At 37.6% G+C, this 25,599-nt stretch overlaps 1 protein-coding gene across 11 annotated transcripts in view; it reads right to left on the bottom strand.

Annotated features, from left to right (window-relative positions):
* Nucleotides 1-25,599, bottom strand: part of dati (zinc finger protein datilografo) — a 688,312-nt gene that overhangs the window by 271,210 nt on the left and 391,503 nt on the right. For 9 of the 11 annotated variants that reach the window (XM_083135415.1, XM_083135413.1, XM_083135412.1 and 6 more), the window contains one exon: nucleotides 7,542-7,607. The exons of the other annotated variants lie outside the window; for them this stretch is intronic. In XM_083135415.1, coding sequence (XP_082991541.1) covers nucleotides 7,542-7,607 — 66 coding nt within the window. The remainder of the gene's footprint in view (nucleotides 1-7,541; nucleotides 7,608-25,599) is intronic. 11 annotated transcript variants of the gene reach the window in all.

The raw sequence follows: 25,599 nt of genomic DNA, 5'->3' as shown, positions 1-25,599 counted from the left end.
TAAGTCACAAGATCCAAATACAGTGATGATGAGATGACATTCAGTCTTCCGCGATGCTTAAAAAAATACCCTAGCGAGTCTATGCTTTCTTATACGTTTTAGACTTTGCATCTAGCTATCTTATATCTTAGTCTCTTACCATCAGGTTACCCAACAGAGATACCGCAAACTCTCGTGTTTGTGTGCCCTGTCGTAGAATTCTTAAATTCATTATTCTAATAGAATTTGGGGTTGAATATTGTTATGCACTCCAGTATGATATAAGCTTCTAAACTCGCCTGTTCCTTAATTAATTTTAGGCCTAAATATGTCTATAGACTTAATTTCTTGTTCCTCTACTGGTTTCATGAGAATAATTCAATAATATTATTCGTGAGAAAGAAAATGATACAACTACAATGAGAATATCAGAATTGATCATTGTATGTGGATAATACTATTAAGGGGGAGGAACTTAGCAAAGTTTGGTCAAAATTAATTAATTAATTTTATTTTACTTGTTTTTTTCTGCCACTTTGGCTAATCGCGGAGATGAGTGATGAAACTGATGCAGGGGCACTCGCAAAGAACACTCATGTCCAGGGATTTGAACCCGGTACTCCTGGCGTCGTAGTGCACTGTGCTGCCCACTCCGCTACTGTGGTCAAAATTTGACTCGCTCAAGATGAAGACAGATGGAAGGCTTGTGTTGCTAAATAGTGTCTGTTATACCTTAATGGCAGTTCTGCGTCAAAACGTTTGTCTGAGAAGCAGTTTGTGTCTGAACCGTGCTTCATAGTTTGGTGGTGTCCGAGTTCGATACCCGAAAATTTGAAGAGATCAGTTTGCGCGAGAGTCAAATATGGCCAGCGTTGGACACTGCTGTTATCCCAGGATAGGAAACAGGCTTAAAAAAATCCAGCCAGTTTGGGATAAATGAGTCGCCATTTGACCACAAGAAAAGCAGGTCGGAAAAAAACTGATTTTTCATAAAAATTTTGCACACCAAGGTGACAAAACACGAACGCAAACCATAGCAACCATTCACCCTACTCGACCTGCTTCGACTCATCACGGAAGTGGGTGGAGGGGAGGGCGAATTTTTACAAGGGTCAGATGTGGACGAAAGGGAGGGGATAATAAAAATGACGCACAGCGGCCGGGGAAGTGGAGGAGAGGGGGTGGTGGAAGGGGGAAGTGGTGCTGCGAAAGGGGGTCTGGGGGGAAAAGGGTGGGGGGAGGGCGAACTTTGCGGAGGCAACAAAGCGAATGACAGGTTCGGATCGTTACAGATGTGTCCGGTAATTACGTAACAATAAAACTCGTAGCCTATTCGTCGTTACACAACGGAACCGAACCTTCCCATTGGTCAAAAAATACGCATCTCACGGCAGGAAGGATACGGATGCTTACTTATAACGTCATCGAATATTCTTTTGTCCTCCTCGGTGCTTGGAGACTTGTAAGGGGGCTATGGGGGGGGGGGTGTAAGAATGGAGTGTCGAACACACAACTGGAAAACTTTTTTTTTAAAATTAGGCCTACGTTCTATTCTAGTACGTATATTTCTAGGATGAGACGATTACACATTACAGACACCAATCGCCCCATTTATCTGTCGGTGGGTTACACATACCGAGACGAGACGAACTTCGTCTTCGTCTAATAAAGATGGAGATGAAGCTTTAGCCAAGTTTAGTCTATTTCAAGTTCAAACCGGCTTCTTGGAACTGAAACTATCGGGTATCCAATCCAGACGCACTTCATTACAAGTCGACAGCGTTTTTCTATACGTTACCGGTGACCTGCCGACTTTTGTGGCCGAATGGTTAGCACAGCATGCTACGACGCCAGGGGTCTCAGGTTCGAATCCCCAGCCTCGGTATGGGTGTTCTTTGAGAGCGTCCCTTCATCGTCACTCATTCTCATTTACCCGATTAGCCGAAAGTGGTAGAAAAGCGAAGTCAAATAAGCCAACATAAATCACACAATCCACTTGCTTCATCACTGTCAGAAAGGAGCAACAAATACGATTACCAGGGCAAGTCACAAAACAGTTTATTCATGTCTGAGGGTGAAATAGTTCGCCTAGTTTGAGTGTATTTGCCAAAAATTAAAAGGATCCACCCACACGAACCCAATTGAAATGGAACACGTCAAGTTTAGGAGTCAATCCGTTACGTAAGTATTCAAATATGCAGTGGTAACTTGGACGCTCAATTTGTTATTAAAGCACATTCCAATTGCCAATTTAATATCTATGGTAATAATTACTAGATTTAGTAATCATGTTCGTTGCGAGCACTCAACTTTCGCTGCAGTAAATTCCGATCAACCGGTCAACATTCCATGCAGCGAATTCCGATCAATCGGTCAACATTCGATACATCCTAATTCCGATCAACATTCGATGCAGCGAATTCCGATCAACCGGTCAACATTCAATGCAGCCGAATTCCGATCAACCGGTCAACATTCGATGCAGCCGAATTCCGATCAACCGGTCAACATTCGATACATCCTAATTCCGATCAACATTCGATGCAGCGAATTCCGATCAACCGGTCAACATTCGATGCAGCCGAATTCCGATCAACCGGTCAACATTCGATACATCCTAATTCCGATCAACATTCGATGCAGCGAATTCCGATCAGCCGGTCAACATTCGATGCATCCTAATTCCGATCAACCGGTCAACATTCGATGCAGCGAATTCCGATCAACCGGTCAACATTCGATGCATCCTAATTCCGATCAACCGGTCAACATTCGATGCAGCTAATTCCGATCAACCGGTCAACATTCGATGCAGCGAATTCCGATCAACCGGTCAACATTCGATGCATCCTAATTCCGATCAACCGGTCAACATTCGATACATCCTAATTCCGATCAACATTCGATGCAGCGAATTCCGATCAGCCGGTCAACATTCGATGCATCCTAATTCCGATCAACCGGTCAACATTCGATGCAGCGAATTCCGATCAACCGGTCAACATTCGATTCAGCCGAATTCCGATCAACCGGTCAACATTCGATGCAGCGAATTCCGATCAACCGGTCAACATTCGATGCAGCGAATTCCGATCAACCGGTCAACATTCGATGCATCCTAATTCCGATCAACCGGTCAACATTCGATGCAGCGAATTCCGATCAACCGGTCAACATTTGATGTAGCGAATTCCGATCAACATTCGATGCAGCGAATTCCGATCAACCGGTCAACATTCGATGCAGCCGAATTCCGATCAACCGGTCAACATTCGATGCAGCGAATTCCGATCAACCGGTCAACATTCGATGCATCCGAATTCCGATCAACCGGTCAACATTCGATGCATCCGAATTCCGATCAGGCGGTCCACATTCTGTGTAACCGAATTCCAATCGATAGTTAATTGACAATATTTAGTATCAATGACTTAGATCACAATGACAGTGATTCAGAAAGCAGACTGGTGCCTATATCTTCATGACGGAACCATATCCACAACCAAATAAAAATGAATGAGGTCAAACAGAAAGTAAAAACATGTTATCGTTATGCAGATAAGGGAAGCTATATGTTTAAATATTTCTTGTTATAAAGTAATAACGGACAGAGGGAATCATTTAGCTAAAACGGAAAACATCTGCTGGCTTTTATGCTGAACAACGCACGAGTACTCACGCAACGAAATAATGCGTAGGTTACGTAGAAGCAAAGGAATGTCTTCTTTTCGTTTTATTAATTTCCGCTCCGATGTTGGTCGTGTGCTTTGCAAATTTTAATTGATCAAAGGAAGCCGCCGCCAATTTCTTCATGCCGACATTAAGTGAATACATATATACAAATAGCGAATGCACTTCCTAATTTAATACATACCTCTGAAGGAATTCAAGGATCGTTGGGACACAAAGAAGAACAACCCTACACAAAACAATGCGTAGCCTAAGTATGGTAAAACGTTGGGACATGCACGTTTAATTGACTACAGCACTAGCACACGCCGTGGAAAGTGTCAATCTGCAGGCTAGCGAGGCTCTGGTAACTGGAAAGAGCCGTTATGAGCACGTCCGTATTGGCCTTCTTTCTGTTTATCATTTGTATTTCTTGATTGATTGGTTTTGCTTTGCATTTCTTCCACTTTTGACTAATCGCGAAGACGAGGATGAGTGATGATGTGATGAAATTGATGAAGGAACAGTCACAGAGAACACGCAAGTCCAAGCCTGGATTCGAACCCAGGGGCCCTGGCGTCGTAGTACAGTGTACTACCAAAAAAGTGGAGTCGCCGAACTTACTGGTGTGCAATCACAGCGCAGAAAGGTTATTTTGACAAAATCCTGTTTCCCTAATGGCTGCTTTCGGTAGGGGGGATTTTAACGTTGTCATTTCTTGCCCAAGCGGTGGCGCTAATTGGCTGTTTGACAGCGAGTTCCTTCGCAGGTAAACGCAGCAACAGAGGGTCACTGCCATGAAGACTGTCTCCGCGCGGTTCCTGGCCTGGCGGTACCTTAGCCACTCTGCCACTGAGGTAGGCAAATAGCACAACACATCAAAATACATGCAAAAATGCATCAAAGGATTTTGAATCAGTTTCTGTTCCGTGTGATGCAGTAAAAATGCATCAATTGTAAAGATCATAGCAGAGAGACCTAAATTACATGTTCAACCGTGTCACTTGACGCACCAAAAATACATCAGCCTTGATTTGATGCATTTTGAATTCTGTGTGTACAATCATAAGCATAAGTGAGTGAACAGTGCGACAAAGAAAAGGTACAGACGAAAAGTTAATATTGTCTCTCAAAATTTGAAATATCAAACAAGGCAACGAGACTGTGGCTGTGGACCCGGTACGATGAAGTTCAAGGCGGTTATGGAAGCTAAGTAATTTACGTAATGACTGTGCACCCACACACACTGCTTGATGTCTAGATAAATTCCGTGTGAAAAATGCAAGTTTCGTGCGCACGGAAGGGAAAAATGCAAGCTAAACCGCTTCATCCAAGTTGCATTCTCTCATCACATCCCCAAGCCACATTCTGTTCTCGTAAATTTTTTCGTGTCGGGAATCATTCTTCGTTTCGATTTCAGTTTCCTCTTAAAATTTAGTGAAAGATCGAAAATGCTGGTTCCTTGGAATTTCTGTCCAGCTTCAAATACACTATTAAGATTCGTTCATATAGAGACAAATATAAGGGATATACGTGTTAAAAGTCTTTATGTTGTATCTTGCCACGTCATATATATGATATTCTCGGTATAATACGCAGATTTACATTGGAAAAAGCAAGTCTTGGACTGTCTTTGCTTACATAACACCGAGCAGAGATATTTTGATAATATCATGGACACTTGTGTGATCGTCAAATTACAAAGTGAAAAAATTCACACCATATCCCCCCCCCCCCCACAAATGTTCGAAATAGGTTATGTAGTTTGAAGTAGAATTCCCCAAATATTTTAAGCTCAGAAAATGCAAGTCTACGTTCACCTATGCGTCTGCTTTCCTTACATTAGAAATATCTTCCTAACAAACCAACACTACTAGTGCAAAAAATTCTTCATCTTAATAGCTGAGTACAACTATTGAAGCCCATTACCTAATAGCTATTCAAATATCAAGAGCGTACAAGGAAAAAAAAAAGCTTGAGTCTAAATGCTAAGAGGAACAGACTATTACGAACTTCTACATAAAACTCTGCTGTGAATCACTGGACTCAACACTCGTAGCAACCAAAAAAATACTAATCCTTCTGCAGTACGTCAAGCATTGACAACGAAAAATCATACGTGGGCCATCGTAAAGATGAATCCTGGTGATGACGTCGAAACTTCCATGAGCTGGGGAAGAAACGTACACAAACACATACACAGGCACATCACATGTCTATGTCTAACACAACAACAACAAAGACACCAAAAAAAACACAAAACAACACAACATCTAATTGCCTACCGAGTAAAAGCATACAAAATAATTAAACAAATGGCCACTTTTCAAAGCAGAGTCATTACATCCAATTCACCACAACGGAATGCCAATAAGATTATGTAGTTTTTCCACACGCCTTGAGTAGTGGCAAAAAATAATTAAAGCAGACATAGAAAACAAGAGACACAAACAAGGAAAATGTTGAACTATGTAGCACAGCACAAGACACACGGACTAACACTAATGGAAACTATATATTCATTAATATGCGAAACGATTTGTCTTCTGTGATCTAGATTTTATAACTAACGTCCTTATAACGTTCAGAGTTGGTAGCAAAGTAGGAAAGTAACGAATTCATTGCTTCATAAACATCATATGTTTTTTAGTTATGATAGAAGTAAAAACGTTCAAAAGCATGCTCAAATGCGTGCTACTTGATATAAGTTTGACTTAATTTTGAACTTGCTGAGCTTAGAACGCAAATAAAACAATTACTTACACCAATAACACTTTTGGACAGTAGCGTGCTCTGAAACTTTGACCTGGTTTACCGCAACAATTCTTATTTATTGTATCTAGATTAATTATACGTAATAGAAAAATACCAATGCAGACATGTAAGTAAAATAAAAACAAAACAAAAACTTCAAATTCTCCGGTAATTTCTATATTTTCGTTCCCCGACGCACCCTTCTGTCGTCAGTGGTGTACGTAGAACATTCTTTAAGATATTTAACTAATTTACTTCTGGTTTAGAAGCTTGTTTTAATAGACTGCCTAATATGTAATGAGCAATTACCCATAGATTAAAGCTAAATGTTAAAAATAGATGAAAAAAGTAGGTTTACCATCGGCAAATGCGGTAACATGGAGAATACGCAACTGTAACCAATGCTACGTTCGGCAAAAGTGAAATTCAATAACAGAGGGAGAAAGAGAAAATATGAAAACTATGTGCAAAATCAGAAATAACTCGCTGAATTCCCATTGTACTAATATGAAATGTTCATAACGTTAAGTTTTCTACCTCAGCATATGAAGTGAAGAACACTTATGCATATTTGTTCAATTTTTAATCTGCAAAGCTTCACTTATCAAACGCAATTCTTTACTATAGATAATGTTCAATTCACACATGAATTCTGTCTAGGAATGCTCAAATTTTAGAAAAAAAAATCGTACCTGGATATTGGCGACTCTCCACTACAACTGTACACGATACATCACTTGCTGCACTGCAACTTACGTTAGCTTTAGAGCATACATGTGGAGTCGAATAATTTACAATGATTTTCATCACTATTTATGTTAATTAAATTATTGCATATACATTTAAGACTAGATCGCAACAAATAGTTTCGCTTTAGCTAAATGTAACATTATTATAACATGTACATTAATTATATTAACATCACTTAATGCAGTTATACGTATCCCAACTGTGAGAACATAAAAATTAATCCTTCTGATCCGAAAGTAAGGTAAATAAATAAAGACACACAAACATAAAGAAAGGCATCCTAAAAATCAAGCTGATTGGCTACTAAAAAAAAAAATGACGGCTCACAGACACAGTATGATGTAAATATATGGAAGATACTATACACAACGGAAGAGATGCCAACTCACACGTTGCAGGGTTGACCAGCATTCTTCAAGTGTTCGCTCGCTCAGCTGGGTATTGGTTCTAGACAGCTGGAAGAGAAGACCAGAAGGAAAGGACTCAACACAAGAGTGAAGAGAGATAAAAGCCTTTGAAAAGTTCACACTTATCACACTACAAAGCAAAGTGCCCAAGAAACCCTGGTTTTCTTATTCAGAGCGGCTAACTTTGAGATAGATTTTCACCGTCACACCGGCCACTAACTGAAAGAAATAGAATTGAAAAGGAAAAAAAGGCGAAGGAAATCGTAACAGCTTTGAAGTAGCGTCATCGGAACATGTGGATTAACCAGCTGATACTGAGAAGTACATGACAGCAGCCAATCGAAGAATGTTTAACTCTACTTATTTTCCAAATTACGTTAACACTTAATTTCAAATGCGGTCTGCTTCATGTTGACTACATACTAAAACATAATGATTCAAGATTACTTCTTACCTATTGTACGATAAAACGAAACCATTAATTTGACAAAAAATAGATATATACTACCATGGAAATTATTAAACAATAAATTTGCAGTAATCAACGCACGAATGTCGAATTATATATAAAATGTATATTTGGTTGTAGCTTTGCTGCTATGCACCAGTTACATTTGTTTTACATTTTATAATTTTACAATTTCCTAATTTTATATTATAATATTTTCTCTCACAATATAGTTGTTAAGTACATATATTATTTTCTTCGTTGGGTTCCTCAAAAGTGTTGACAAGGCGTATGGGACATTATATCCTGATTCTTTTAGGTCTCTAAAGAAATAATCACGCGTAGTTGCATTAAGATGACATTCAAATATAATATGATCAGGTGAAGTTGCATCACACTGACAGATTGGGGATTGCACAATCTTCCTAGTGTACAGATCTTTAGGGGCTAGGGTGTAATTTAGCCGACATCTAAGAAGACTTGTTAAAGAGTTTCTTGAAAGGTTAATATCTTGATACCAAGGTTCTTTAGGTATAAGTGGTTGAATTGACTAATATTTTTTCCCATTAGTCTTCCCTGTAATTGTCCATTGTTTCTGCCAACTTTTCAACAATTCTGTTTTAGCATGCGACTCTAGCGCATTTACAGAAAATTTAATCCGAAGCGATCGGTGACATAAAAAGCTATTTATAGTACTTTGAGGCAGTATGTTTACAAGGATTCAACATTATTGAAGAGTCGTGGCTACTCTAATATACTACTAAATATAATTATGAAGCAAATTTTGTGACGGTATTGTTAGTAAATACATTTAATCAATATCAATTTACTATTGTGATTCCACGAAAGTTGACAATGTGAGTTCGTTGGTAACCAACTCCCACTGTCAGCATTTTCAAAATTAAAAATCCAAATATTTATCTTCACGGCTTAGGTAAGGTTGAATATTATTTTAAATTCCAAGAAGTACTATAGCGTAGTAATTTTTCCGAAGTATGAAGTACTTCACACTTATGGATATAAGTGTAAAAATGGTAGAAGTGTTGACTGTTATTGATACAGATTTAAAATAAAGCGCTAAAAGTTGTGTAGTATTATAATTTTCCATATACACACACAAGTTTCAACATTACAAAATTAATTAATAATACGACCAATGTGTCTCTTAAATGCATACTTCCTTTACTGAAAATCAGTATGAAATCTGACACTGTCAGAATTGTCAGAAAAAGTATTCATGTTTGCCACTTCCTTTTCTTCTCATTTTACTTGAAATTTTAATTTTCGTATAGAACAAATTTGTTCCCGACTAAAAAATATTTTATGAATTGGAATAAAGAAATATGAAGTCACATACGGGGGTGTGCCTATTTTAAATTGAAACACATACCTAGTGCTTATTTGGTTACATTATGCATAAAATTGTTAGATATATTGGATTAAGGCCTTGACTTGATCCACTAATTTGCTTAAATAGAATCGATATAATTCTATTCATACCCGAGATGCAACAATTTCCATAAAAGATTTCTACATCCTGAATCCAAAAGGAAATTGTCTTCTGACGAGACACATAGTCGTGTCGGCGGTTTATATGTTACTATTAATTTATTACTATAATATTTACAATGTATGTTCTATTCCAATTTATACACACATGCCTGACTTGATGTTCAGTATCATAATATTAAAAAAATGTATTAACTGCCATCACTACACAAATATAATGTTAATCTCTATATATAAATTAACTTCTGTTCAACAAGTTCTTGGATCTCTCGATGAATGCACTGTTTAGGTCTACATTGGAATTTCTTGCTGAAATAATACAGAGCTACATATATATCACAATAAACTTATAGATGCCGCATTATAGATGGAAACTGAAACATAATTAATCGTTACCATCTATTGTATAGTAATACAAATAACTATGATCTGATAATTTATTCTAAATTGACCTTTATGTTAATGGAATATCAAACAATTATAATGATAATGCAACAAACACTCTAAAACTAGAAACTGCCCTGGAAAGGAAGGTGAAATATAACTATACAACATACAATGTACATGTAGTACACAGAAGGAGTACAAAGCAACAAAAAATACAAGTGCAACTAATGTAAAAAAATTGCTTTAATAAGATATTGCTCACACATACACACATTTCACGCAAATACACACAACATGTACAATACGCAACAAAAAGAAAGGTGCAGTGCCAGCGTAAAAAGAAAGTGGGGCAATTTCTGAATTTTACTCGTTTCTGTAAATGGTTAGTGCCGTATAATAGGATGGGATAAAATTGAAGCGCCCTCAACTAAGAATTTCGGTCACACAGACTAGAAAGGTACGTCTCAAAGTTTCATCTAAAGAAAAAAAAGTTAAATAATAAAATACACAAAAGGTTTATTAAAAATCTAATTTAAATTTTTGTATTCTGGGGAGGGGATTGTTTCCTGTTAAAGTGAGTCATTCGAAACATTACATTTTAAAATCTTTATTGCAAACCGTAATTTGTAGAAATAAGTTTATCCAATTGGTAAAAAAGAAATATAAAGAAGTACTTATTTCTCTCAAATCATAGATCCTAAACACTTCTTCGAAAACTATTTACGATACAAATGAAAGTGTTGAAACAAATAGGGGAGAGTTGCCGAAATTGGACAGTTGCCTAAGTTGGACCACCTTCGTTTTTGCCTATAGACGAGTATTTGAAACAGGTGAGTTGGCACTACTGGTTGGCGTCAGTGCCATGTACAAATGACTGAATGGTCAGTCAAGTAGAGACGTTCGACGAAGTAGGAGTGCTGTTATTGTGTTTCCATTGTTCGTGTTGCAATTATTGTGCTTCGGATCTTAAGCTCTTGTGTAGACTAGGGGTAAGTAATCAAATGTCCTGTAGTATATTATAAAAGTGCCATTCAATAACCACTAACTACATGTGGTAAAACTATGGTTTAGTTGCGTATGTTTGTGTACAGTCATATTTTTATTATTAACGGGGTATAATTGCCTAAGTTGAACCACCACGTGTTTCCAAAATTGGACCGGGGAAAGTATGGGCTGTGGACAGAGATAGAATTGCAAATGGCTATAGCAGCGTACAATAATGGGGACTATGTCTTGAACGAGTGTAGTAGAAGGAATTTAGGTAAAAATGGCAAAGGAAAAAATGGCAACGGAAAAAATGGCAAAGTAAAAATGGCAAGCGGAAAAAATGGCAAAGGGAAAAAATGGCAAAAAGAAAAAATGGCAACGGTAAAAATGGCAACGGTAGAAATGGCAAGAATAAAAATATACCTATTACGATTTTACGTGAAAATTGAGAAATTATGTGTCTTGCATTTCACAGTTTGAAATAAAATATAATATAATTTAATGTCTTTTAACATTAATTTGTTTTTGAATGGAAAGATTTTATTTGATGTTTTCAAAAATAATGCCGTTTATTTCTTTTGGCAGGAGTTACTGCAGCTATAGAATCACATACTAATAAAAGTTAACTTTTGTAAATAATTTGAAACATGTGTGATTGATGTAACTTAAGGGGAGTGCAGCATTGAATGGGTTTTCATCTTGACTGAAAACAAGTTTATGCTTTGCGCGCACCTGCTGACCAGTCACACATGTTTGTTACTAGTAGGACTTCAAGTCAGCCCTTATCTAACCCCCTCGCACTAAGAGGGACGAACTTGTTTACTTTTTTCAAATGAAAATTGTTAAATCTTGGAAAGCTGGAGATAAGCTCTTCTTTCTACAACAGTCTGATCTGAAGAATGTTATAAGGTGGAGGAACAATTTCAAGTGTCGAGGAATTCTAAAAACAAAATTATTGAAACAAAATCCTGTGTGTTCCTATGACCATAATCATTCGCCTGAATATGATGCTGTGAAGGTTTAAGAAATTCGAAATATTAACCCTCCCTTCATATGAAATGTCATTATATGCGAGAAAAAATATTGCGCTACGAAGTTCAATAGAATATACATATAACACCCGAAATAATGAGCTTCTAAGGCCATACTTCACAACACGTTGACTGCCATGAGACCAAAAATGGGTCTCAAGTATCGTCATTCATGAAGCCGTGAAACCCACTTGTGTGTCTCACCTCAGCAATTGCTTCAGGCCGCGATACGCCTATATAGGTTTCACTAGTCATTTGCTAACATGATCAAAGATATTGTTTTGGCTCCAGAATGTTACACTATACTCGTAGCCTGGCCCTAGATAGCAACAGGCGATTACAACAATGGAGTACAAATGGCCGTAACATTGTAGTAATAAACCTAGTGCTCTGTGATTATTTACGATGACTTTATTTTGTTGATTTTCAATACAACAGGCCATATTAAAAAATGCATCGTTATTTGACATTTGTTGTATTTCAGGCAAGAATTAAACAAGGAAGGAGAAAAATAAAGGAAGAAGAAGAAATTAAGACTATATTCAGTGTGATTGAACGTGTAGATTGCATTTCGTGCAATGTTTTATGGAAGAAGCACTTCTGTTGTATGTTCTGTTGACGATGTATGACCAAGAAACAGAAAATATGCGTGCAACTTGACGAGCTTGATAGTTCAAGTGATTGAAGTTCGTTATTTGAAGAAACGAAGTCATTTACAAAAAAAAGTGAGACACAGAAATGGGTCTGATGGCCTTCTGATCAAAATTCTCTTCTCCAGGCCACGATACCCAAAACTGGGTCTCAAATTTAAATTGAATTTTCAACGGTTTTTTGGATTGTTTTGAAATTTCTTGTGCTTCACAGATCTAATTACACCCACTTGATCCATTTTCACATTTTTTTTACTTGGCCCCACGATGTCATTCAGACAATCTGGCCTTGGCAGTCAACGTTTAACATTAGTTCAAGAGGAACCCGAACATATGGCAATTAAAATATTCAATAACCTACCAAATGATATTAAAGCAGGAAATATGACAAGTTTCAAAAACAAATTTTTTAAAAAAAACTATTAGTTAATAACGAATATTATAGAGTAAAATGTAAATTATAGAAATTTTGTAAGTATATTTTTTATCTGAACTGTACTGAACCCTCCAAATACCAATGTATATGGTTTATATGGATTAATGCAATTCAAATTCAAACATCCTACAGAGTAAAGACTGTAGGCTTTATTGTGGTAGCTAAGCAGGTGCATCCAGCAAGAAAATGAAGCAATGGTAGCGATCATTCTGCACGCTGAGAGAGGACAACTGCCAAAGAAGAAAACTTGCCATTTTCACTTTGGCCATTTCTTCCGTTTGCCATTTTTACTTTTGCCATTTTTTCCGTTTGCCATTTTTACCTTTGCCATTTTTTCCGTTTGCCATTTTTACTTGGCCATTTTTTCCGTTGCCATTTTTTCCTTTGCCATTTTTACCGGACACCAGTAGAAGGTATGGTTTGTTTGGTTTTACAGCTGACCGAATATTCAACGTGGATGAGCCAGGTTTCACCACAGTCCAGAAACGTCCACAAAAAATTGTAGCAAAGAAAGGAAAATCACAGGTAGGTGCTGTTACAAGCGGCGAACGTGGAGTAAATACCACAAAGGTGTGTGCAGTGAGTGCCTCAGGTGTCTAGATATGTTAGACATACATACGTGCATGCCTTTTGTGAGCGGTCCAACCTAAGCAACCTGTGGTCAAAGTTAAGAAACCAGTTGCCTATAATGGACCGATGTCACTACTTTCGTTTATGAACCCTATTATATTGGTTCCTGCATTTTTTTTGTTGAAGTACCTATATGAAATGTAAGCTAATAGTTTGTGCTTCTCATACCTACAATTTCGTTCTTTTTCTGTGTCTTGTTTTTGATGCAGAAGCAAAATAGTACCAACTGGTCCAATTTCGGCAACTCTCCCCTATACGTGGAGATCAGAAAAAACAACTATGTGAATATTATTCACAAGCGAAATAACCACAAGAGACTTAAATCAACAACGAAATTAATATCCGAATTATTTCCATCGTCGTTGGATATTTCTCCTGCATAACAAAACATCAGTGGTAATTATTTTCAATGGTGCCATTACTACGTACTTGCTTTCATTATTTTTAAAACATGTTTTGATTTTTAATATGGGATACTTGTATTTGGAAGTGTGAGTTTTCGTATAAAAACTTGTCACTTTTACATTTACTGTAGTAGGATAATTATCTGGTAGCAATTCACAATACCACTTCAAAGCTACCTGAAATACCTCGACTACAAATGGTTCGGCATAGATAGATATGTCACAACTTTAGTAGTGTAAAAATCTGTTCAATGTTGCCTTGTTGTTCAATGTATTTATCTTGTACAGGGTGAGTCATAACTCTCCATACAAATGGTGAAAACTGTGACTAATGTTTATTTTTCCTTTTCAGGCAGGTGAACCAATGGAAAAGAGATGCCACTAACGAAGGAAGAACGGATTGACATCATTCTGTTGGCTGGGAGTGGTACCACTCGTCATGTAACACGTACATTCAATGCAACCCACAGAACGCAGATAACCCATGACACCGTGGCCAAACTTATCAAAAAAATCTTCCAGGCCTGCTTTCGTCGGCGACGGAACCTTTCCTTCTGAATTTCTTCATAAGTTTGTCACCATTTGTATGGAGACTTATGACTCGCCCTGTAGGGTGTAAGAGGAAGAAATTATCCATGTCCTCCGGTTCACAGACTCCTCACATTTTTTCTTTTGCAAGTATTTTGTAGAATTTTATGTCGTAGATAGGAAGGTGTGTTATGAACTAGCAACTGGATGATAATGATGATTAAGATTTTCCAGTTTTGTTCAGTTCATAGCAGCACGTGCTAGTGGCGTCCCCAGAATTTTCGAAAGGGGATGTTGGTACACTTTTTTAGTAGCCAGCCCTCATTTTGCCACCTTTTCCTGCCTTTGATGTTATATTTCTTATAGAAATACTGGGCCCAAAGGGGTCAACCTCCTTTGGACAAGCCACAGCGTGGTGCAATCTTTTCTTTGTGACCGATATTTGAACCACTTCAGTAGCTTCGAGAAGTTGAAGCTCGCTATCACCTTCAAGTGTTAGGATCAGTTTAAGCATATCTAGAAGCATGAACCAAGGATTGAGGAAGACAATCCTAGCCTACTTGTGGAAGCATCACGGCGTTCTCCTCAATGGACCCTTCCCCTCTTCCTTTCCCAGTCCTTTGACCTTGCGTTCAGCCGCTCGCAAGACTTCGAGGGAGTTTGTAGTTTGTCCAAAGGCGGGAGATTAGTCTGTCTGGGAGTTCTCGAGAAGGGGGTAAAGTTCTTGGGTGAGAGAGAGGGCGGGAAGTTCCGAAGCGAGTCAAAGTCACATGGTCACGGAACGTAAATCTGAACTTGGGCATCAACAACCAAATACACACCCTCGGGAGAATAGAAGGTGTCAAAGCGAGAGGGAGAAGACTTGATAATAAATCCTACTCCTCCTCCTCTCCTCTTCAAGACCTTCACCTGATTCCACTTCCCCCCTTCCACTAAGCCACCACTAAACGCGCCGGCTTCCTCCACATTCACAAGAGAATACCAAGGAGTCCCTCTCCTCTCCAAGGCGGCTCCGGTTATGTAACCACAGGTTCGTGGGGAACTCCTTAAAGAGAAGGCGAGGCATTATCGTCTGCAGACTAAGGAAGGTCTGCTTCTCTCTCTCGCACACACACACACTACCCAGGCAGATAGCTGATGACGTAGGATGTAAACACAACAACTCACGTGGCACACGCTAGCTAGGAAGTGAGCGACTGTGCGGACAAAATGTGGAAACATTGTCTTTTATCACAACGCTACATGTTCAGCTCCTGCAAAGTACAACTATATAAATGGTGTGATCCCACCACAGTCATGACGCAATTCGGAAAGTGTTAATAGCTGTACTAAGGAGAGTCAATGAGTCAGAACCTAAAGACTACAGTTCAAGGATTTACCGACTGTTATACAGGGTGGCTCAATAAAAGGTAACCGAAACATAAGGTAACGAAAATTATTTGGTTACCTTTTTCTGGGCAACCCTGTATCAGTAATGTACAGTCACCGGCAATAAAAAAAGGGACACCTAGATCCTGAAATACTCTCTTTCCTGCAAGACGTTGTGTGTGTTGCATACCTCTACGGCGTTGGTAGAAGTTGACATTGAAATTTTGCTAAAATCCTCTTATCGCCGTACAGTTAGGCAACACACACAACGCCTCGCAGGGAAGCGAGCTACATAGATCAGACCAAACGTTTAAGTGTATCATCGAATAAATGCATCAACATGCATCAACTGATGCACCAAATGCATCAGATGTGAATCTGATTCTTCGCAGAACCTATATAAAACAAACTTTATTGCATCAATCGACGGGTTCTGGTGCATCAATGGGCATGATGCATTTCGGTATCTGTGCGTGGTAACTGGTCTTCAATGGGATACATTTGGACTGTTTTCATGGCTATATTTTTAGCGTGCCTGCGTGGATTGGAACAGATCCGGTGGATGTATGTCCCAGAGATTATCCACTGTTTGGATTAAACTTATTAAACTGCTGCTGATGTGCTAGGATGTTACATTTGTTAATTGGATTAAATTTGGTCTATTTTTACTTCGCTTTTCTTCCACTTTTGGCTAGTGATGAGGATGAGTGATGATATGATGACACAAAGAACATCCAGGCCGGGATTCGAACCCAGACCCCTGGCGTCGTAGCGCGCTATGCTAACCACTCCGCTAAGGAGGGTGGCCATTAGGATGCTACATAAAAGAAACCGTAGCAAACTCCAGTCTCAAAAGCCAGTTAACAGCGGCGAGGTGCTGTCCACACCATACCTAATGAAAATCTGCTTGGTGGGACTGTTGATGCCACACTGACGGACAAGGTAAGCACATAAATCAACGTGAGAACTTCATAGTACAACAACTCTGAAGGCTGTTGCAAACTGTCAACGTCCGAAGAAGGGTATTGCCGCTGTGCTATACCCTGAGGGCAGTTCGTTCCAGAATAGGTAGCCGCAACTCTTATAAGTTGGGACTAGTCCATGTGCGTGCGATGTTTAGTCCTCTGCACGCACCTGCAGCCTCTGCGGGCAATCCCGCCCAGCTGCCTTCAAGGGAAATATAAATAAAGCAATACCCAACAAACAATGACCATTTCCAGCGCGCTCAACACCGGTCACAGGCCACACATTAAAACTACTATTTTATATATAGTCCTTTTTTCCCTCTTCAGCGCTGTAAAGCGTCTCGATTAGTCACAGAGGTGTTATAAAATGTGTTAAGCAATAATAAATAATGTACGAATATAATATCTTTTTTATGATGCACTGCGGAAAAATATGTAATAATAATAACAGTAACAAAAAAGCATTTGGGGGCGCTTTATACCCTCAACGCTTTACCCAGCGAATACAATTGAAATTATGTTCGGGACAGTCATTTGCTGTACAATGTCTATATTGTTCTTTCCTAAAGCGGCGTACAAAAATTATTACCCTCTCCCCTCCTTCCCCTGTCATACTATTATATAATTTCACACTGGATCTCTGCAAATCTTATGCTGGCTCCATTTCTTTTAACTCATTAATAATCGCTGACGCATATTTGAGATAAAGAACATTTCTTTAAGATTCGCTTTAGAGATACGCCGTGCTGGAAGCAATCGCAGTGCAGGCATGCCAACTCATCACGTGACCGACCGATAAGACCAGGGGAAATCTTTTTAAGAGTCAATAAAATCCAGCAGATACACGTGAAACAAAGTATTTGTTTAATATGGCGAATTAAAAGTCTCGGTGTGCATACCCCATTGTTCCAAAAGTATTCGCATATTGCTTTATTACTTATATCCGCTTCAGATCATTATTATTAACGCTGTTATATTGTTTTTGATCGCCTATTTATGAAGAAGTTGAGGCAAGTAAATCATGCAACCTGAGTTTTAATGTTGAAACAGAATAGCGTCATTAAATTCACATGCCCACCCTTCCTTTTGATTTTAATTCTTTTGCACTACGCTTACCCAGCCGGCTGTAGAGAACACTATAAATATAATCTGTATTAATAGCGGTTTTACTTATGGTATTTTACTTAACATGTTTTTCACGGTATGAGCACCATGCGCACGAGGTTCGTGCAATGCGAGAATTTGTTACAGTGCTTTTTCCCCTTTGCTAAATAAGAACTAGAAAGTGCATATGAGTTGCCAGGAATAGTAGAAGGTGGGGCAAGTAGTTCTTAGCTATACGTATAAAAATTGATTAAGTGGCAATAATAATAATAATTATTATTATTATTAACTAAAAGGGCGCAATGACTAACGATGTCACCCTGTAATCAATGGGTTCTGGGTTGGATCCAGTGTGAATCCACATTGTACAGTGTTTCCGGTCCCGCTTCCAAACTGTAGGTCCAGTCCCGATTAACTTATCTGAGCACAAAGCAGATTTAAAACAAATTTTGCTGAAAAACGTTTTGACAAATTTTCGTTCCTTATACATTTTCGCTTCTCAGTAAATAATAGTATCCAAGTTCTAAACTTTGATTTCTCTGGGATTCTCTATAAGTAACAATTATCGTCTTCAAGTAAGATTATTGAAAACGACAATGAACAGTCATTTAAAATGTTATTGGTTTGTGTGCGTGCGTGATTTTATTTACTTGAATGTTTCTTATGTCTGGGGTCAATTCTCCTCAGGAGGTAATACAAGAAGAATTAAAAAAAATTCAGAAACGTCTTGTTCTTTAGAAGCTAAAACTAAGAGCCAAAACACGTACCATAGGCCATATTACTCATATAAATAACAGTGTAAAAAATATTGCACAAGGCACATATAAAAATTTATGAACTTCTAAATATATTTAAAGATACTATACAAGCAAAGTTACAGATAATAACAATAGTAACAAACATTACGCAAGAAACTATCAGCATTTAGTAGCCTGCCGTGTAGTAATGAATAAGATAATAAATAGACTTCTCAACATTTTAAAATGAATGGTGCAAGTGTAGCACCAAGTGTGGTGTAACAGAACATACCTTTTGGTGTTAATGTGGAATTGACTTTTCCAGCACCATCTGTGGTGTCTTAGTACCGTAACTTAAATCCATCGTGATGCTCCGTTATTAGTTTCTTACTTTCGTTTTATTTTTTAGTTTGCACAAATTATTCTGCTTTAACTACTTTTGAAAATATGGTTAAAAAAAACTTTAAACTTTATCCGAATCAACTTCACATGGTGTACCAGTACCACAAAAGAACATGCCAAGAAATAAATTATCTGCCAGAACATTTGCAATAAAGATACAGGAAGAAAAAGTACATAAATCCACAAGGAACATGAATCAGTCTGAATTCGAACTCATGATCAAAACCCTAAATTAAATAAAACGTCACGAAATCGAAAACTGGTTGAAACAATAACTCGCAAGGAAAAACCAAGAAAGAGGAAGTAAGAAATTCCCGTACACAACGGCAGAGGAAAGTTGAAAGGGCAATTTTTATCCTGTAAGTTTTTAATTTCTCCTCCTCTCAGTTACCAGAGTCCAATTTCAGGCAGACTGAAAAGTTATTAAAATCGATTCTAATTGAAAACACATAGTAAAAGTAATTTCCAAAGCAGACTCCAAGAACCAGTTGACAAAGAAGAGGAAAACAAGCAAAAGGACCAGACAAAATTAATGAGGGAAATCCATCGAAATGAAATCCTCTCGTGGAAGGAAAAATAAAAATCAGCTAGGAGGACAAAGAAAGCTCACGATATGAAAATCGAACAATGAAAGAAAGCATCATTTATTGGCATAAATGTTTTCCTACACTGTGCTCGCATTAGCAATGGGTAGAGAGAGTTTCATGTATGATAACTGTCCGATTTTTAGCTTGTTCACAGATATGTATTTACCAGATTGGAAAGCAAGATTGCAAAATTTTAGGGCCTTCCAGATGGCGCTGTCGCTTTGTAATAAAGGGATCCCGTGTGCCATTCTCGGTGGAGGCACAAAGTGGTTCGGATCCTACTTTAAACTGTAACTCCAGTCCCGATTAGTTATCTATGCATAAAGTGGACTTAAAATGTTAATTTTGAAGGTTCCAAGTTCAGAGCATACGACTACGCCGCGCTGGACCTTTGCGCTGTAGAGTGGTATGCGTAAGTATTACCAAGCAAATTGTCCATTAGCATGTTTATTCTCTTTGTTTTACGTCAAACACGCTGCTGACAACCTTTGCACCAGCATATGTAAAAATCTGGTTGCGAGAAAATTTAATGAAAATGGCAATGGACAATTTGCCGAGCAATACTTGTGCATCCCACTGCACCAGCAGAGATTTTTTTTCGATAATTCCTCTTTTCGAAAACCCGCTGTGGTTTTTCAAATTCTAAAATTACATTTGCTCGGAATTCCTTCTAAGAACATTCAAATGCATCTTCCTGTTTTGCTTTTGTCTAGATATTGTAATAGTTTCGTGGTACGATAAGCCTAATTTCTCTCAGATATCTAGACAAGAAAAAAATCAAACCACACGAAGATCATTTGAATGTTTCGAAAGTAATTCTAAGATGATATATTTTTTCAGAACTTAGAATATCATAGTTGTTTCTCTAAAGGAGAGGAAATTTCGAAAATGACTTTACTTTTGCGCGGCACCACAATCCAAACCATCTCAATCTGTAATACATAGCAACTGAAATGTCCCTCCTTAAAATTATGCTCTCTAGACTTCTGCACGGTTCAGATAATCTACGTAGTACAATCTCCAATCTAGCATTTTTATCATTATTTGTTTCTATTTTTTTCCAAATTCATTATTTACTGTCAGCTTTCTAACTCTATTCGTTACCGACGCTATATTCCATTTATATTTGTTTCACTTCAGCAAATCATCTTTTTTTTTCTAGATTTGTAACATAACAATGCTGATATTCTTTAATATCACCTATTTTAGCGTATTTTTAAAGGAACCTACACTATTGCGGAGGCTCTTGTTGTAGAATACAAATTCTTGCACATGAATATAATTTATATGCTGTTCAAAGTGTGCTCAGCAAAGATATAGCTCATAATTTAAAATCTGATAGTTTGCATTTTTGGAGTGCGAAAAACCAATGTTAGATGCGCTATAGTATGTGATGGGACCTCTGAAATATATTTCATGGTTCCGTAAGGTCAGGTAGAGTAACAGGAGAGTAGTTTAGCAACATTCTCGCTATGCAAAACTGTCAAAAAAATGAAGAATTTTCGAACTGAAATTTAAATATCAGTTTGACATGTCCGAGGATTAGTGCTGCAATGTATTGAAGCAAAATCGGTTAACCTGTTCACGATTGTGAAATTTAAACATACCGTAGCAAAACTTGGACTTGGACGAGTGGATGCGGGGAAGAAATATTCAGAAACAAAACACACCAGCATGACTTTAAACTATTTTAGTCTTAATGATGAAGAATGCATATTTCTGCTTTCTGTGTAGGCAAGGTAGCAATTGGGAACACGTACAGGATGGTCGTGTTGAATAGAGAGTACCATGGAAATGTGAGCCTCGAGTTACTCTTAGCATTTCAACAACTTTTGCGGTTTCTTCCAGCCAGAACTTAATCTGGGCAAAAATTATATGCATGGAGGGAACGAGCGCTGAAATAACCACAAGCGTAGAGATGATTATTTGATGAGTCTATGATTAACGTCATTTTAAATTGTGCCAACAGATCGAGGTTGACGTCTACAAAAGCTGATTCCAAGTAGCAGAAACCTGCTTAAGTTGCTATTACTTTTTTGCAATTTCTCCCTGGAAGCGACCTGCAAGCGTCACATCCTAGATTTCTCTCAGCTAAAGAAAGATGTCGAAAAAATACAAATTATATCAACTGGAGTAAAAATTAACGAGCCATTTTAGTGCAGAAGTTATCTTTTCCTGACACGCTAAGAAATTCGCAAATTTGTCGCTCGGAGCAGAAAGACTCCGGACCAGCAATTAAGCGGGTTTTCAATGATAGTACTTTGTATTTTAGAGATAAAAACTACAGTTTATTCACACGGAAGTTACAGCATGCTCCGTTCACGACGAAAACCGGACCAATTCGTTTAACTTGCTTATGACCAGCACCTTCCATGGACGAACAGATACAGTGTACAACACTGTTGATAGGCACCTGCAAAACAGAGAAACCGGTCCTGCACTTCAACTTTTTTCCCACCCCTCCGCTAACCAGAAAAGTGTTCAATTTTACGATGAAGCTGCCAGGCTGGTGTAGGAAGCACCGAAGTGCAGATCACTGCAGTAAAATTGCAACTATTAGCCTAGAGTAAATCTGTACCTGCATTTATGTGGACTAGATAAAAAGTAAGGAATGGGTTCCAAGACATATATACGATCCATAACGCTGGAAAACCAGGTAGTGACTCGAAGGTTGTTTTTCTTAGCAGCATTTCACTCTTGTACGTGAAAGCTGATCTTCTCCCAGTAACGTAATTAATAGGCCTTAAAAGTTTCTAGAATGGTCAGCAAAAGAAGGTGTTCCAAAAAGTAGAATAAAACAAAGCGGTCAAAAATTATTCTGCCTCTTCTCTCTCAGATTTATTATTTAATTGGCAGCCATGGCTTCCCTTCAAATTTGCAATTAGAAGACATGTATATTTCTATAAGTATGAGTCGCTGAAGTTATCCAGGTGCCTGGTATAATGTTGACGAATCTTTGAAAAAGTTGTTTCGACTTAGACTTCAATTTAAAACGCAAAAAGGTAGCTTGAGCCTGTCTCGGAAACGAATTTTATGAAAAGTCCTCTGGTTTGGGGGCGAAACCCATTCCAAGATTATAATTAATTAATTAATTGATTGATTGATTGAGTTGGTGTTTTAAGCACAGTAAGGCTAATCGGGATTGAACCTACAGTTTAAAGTGGAATCCGAACCACTATGTGCCTCCACCGGGTATAGAACCCGGGACCTCTTGATTACAAAGCGACGACGCTACCACTGCGCCATCGGGGAGGCCCGCCAAGATTATAAATTGTAATGTACAAAAAGAAATCAAACCAAATAGATATCTTCAGCTCGAATTAGTCCTTTATCAACAACCTGCAAAAAAAAATGTACATAAGTAAAGCTATTGTGAACCTGAACTTTCTTTATCTTGGAACTGTTTTGTTTTTTTAACGCTAGTCTACTGTTTTACTATTGTTTATTTCAAGTTTAATATGACTTGTGCTGTACTGGAAATTTCAATAAAATTAATAAATAAATACATAAAACATGTTACTGAGACGCTCAAGAGACCAGTTGAGACATCTTCAAAGAAGAAAGTTCTGATCTCAAGATAAAAATAGAGAAACTTCTAGTAAATGTAGCCGAAATTCAAGGAGACCTTGAGAAAATTATTATCCATATAGACAATGGACTGAGAAATATAAATATGAAACGAACAAACGTGATGGGTTGCTTATTCCTATGCGGATTGTGCTATATGTGTGCATATCACACTAGAATATTCCTTATACGATGAATCATACACATTCCTATCAAAAGGCAAGAACACTGACCAGTAATCTAATTATGTGTCCTTATTATAAGAATGAACAAGCTGAAATATTTATTCAACAGCAGGTTTGGGATGAGGCAACAAAAATACTGACTGAATTAAAATGGAATAGTTCGAAAGATGAAAATATATAATTGCATCGCCAAACACAAAGTCCAGGATTTTCTTTCAACACTACACTGTACTGGCGTAAGGAAGGTTATTTGTGAATTTTAATATTTCACTTGATAAAAGCAAACCATGTACTTAGAAACTACTTTGAACCCTCAAATAGATTCAACATCAATTTACTGTAATGTTGCGAAATTCAGTATCAACGTTATTCCTCCGATTAGACTACATTTATAAAAGTATAGTGACGATCGTTTCTGAAATATCACAAACGAAAAATAGAAAATATTAATTGAAATTACACATGTATAATGTTTGAATATGTTGTTTAGCGCTCCGACAATCGTAGGATCCCTTCCAGTAAAATTCATCTTTTCTGCTATTTCATACGGTGTTGTTCTACCATCAGGCTAACCGTGACAATACTTATGATGAAATGTAAGAACAAAAATGCTAGGAAGCATGATGTAACCAGGATGAAATAAACTGCATTATTCTTAACCGAGTCGCATTATAAACAAAATAATGTTTTAAGTTTGTGCATCGTAAATTGTACTAAGCTTGCATTTCACCGATTCTGAAAAATGTGCTTCTTATTTATCAATTCATTTATACGCTACCAAGGACAGGGAAAAGCGAAAATGCACAATATGTTACCTAAAATTATTATCTGGACATTCTGAGCCAACTGCTTCTCAGCTGCAACTTTTCCTTCATATTTTGCGCCAGAAATATAATAGCGCTCATACGAGATAGAGAGATAAGCGCACATCAAGTAATAGACCAATACCGTCGAAATTATTCAAAAGCACAGGAAAGTTAATATAATCTGTGCTTTTGTGTGTAAACAAGATAGTAACCGCCTACCGTCTTTCTATAACCTGTCTTATCTAATATCTAAAACTGAACAAACAAGTATATGTGAAATGCGTGTGTGAATCACGTTACATGTCAACCAAAAAACCCACACTGCATAACTGAATGCTACATGGAACATATTTGTCTTCTTTTGAAGGTTCTTTCGAGAAGAGTGTTTTTGTTTTTATAGTTTTGGGATATTTTGAATGTATCAATGGCATTGCTTTTGATCAAACTCTCGTTACATAAACAAATTGTTAAGATTACACAAACTTTGTAATTTTTACACTAAAACGTTTTTCCCCGTGTCTTTTTACTTCACTATTTACATGAAAGTCGACTCTGTATCCGATTCGATACCAGTAAGGTTGACTCCTGCCAAATATCTGGCCAATGACATGATCCTATCCTCCAATGAGCTCAGTGCGTCACGAACTAATGCGCCTCTGATTCGTTATTTGTCATGTGACTGACTGTGTAGAAGACAAACATATTGTGGTTCCAACTGTAGTACTTGAGATTTACTGCACCATGCAATAATAATGCACATTTTTTAACGCAACTTTTATATTCGAAACTAACATACAGGAAGTATAATTTTCAACTCGGCCTTCTCATATTAACAGCTTGAATATATATTTTTTTTAAATCTAGTGCCACGAAAAATAAAAATGTGTGTGTATATAAATGTAATATATAGTATATATGTACATAATTGTATAAAAAGTACACGGAATCCTAAAGAAGGAAAAAGGTGCCTGCAGGAAATTACACGGTAAAATACAACATAGTTGTAATTCTTTCTTTTTAATTAAGCAAGTGTAGAAAATTCCCACACAAAATTACGTAACACGCTTGGAATATTTTTAAAAAATCTTGACGCCCGCTAAGGTGGCAAGTAAAATACATTTCAACGGTCCTCTTCCTGCAACTCGTAAAAATATACGAGTGTTAAGACTGACGTCAGAAGATGTGTCATCAAATAATACAATCTGAATTATACCTCTATATAAACCGTCTTTCAGCCTCTCCAGAGTTAGTTGAGAATGTTCAGTTCCTACACCATAAGTAGGAGTTTCATTCAACCAATTTTTTTGTA

This window comes from Lepisma saccharinum, chromosome 14, assembly GCF_977018435.1.
Source record: "Lepisma saccharinum chromosome 14, izLepSacc3.1, whole genome shotgun sequence".
Taxonomy (NCBI): Eukaryota; Metazoa; Arthropoda; class Insecta; order Zygentoma; family Lepismatidae; genus Lepisma; species Lepisma saccharinum.
Note: the sequence above shows the minus strand (reverse complement) of the source record. Positions and strands in the feature narration are given on the sequence as shown.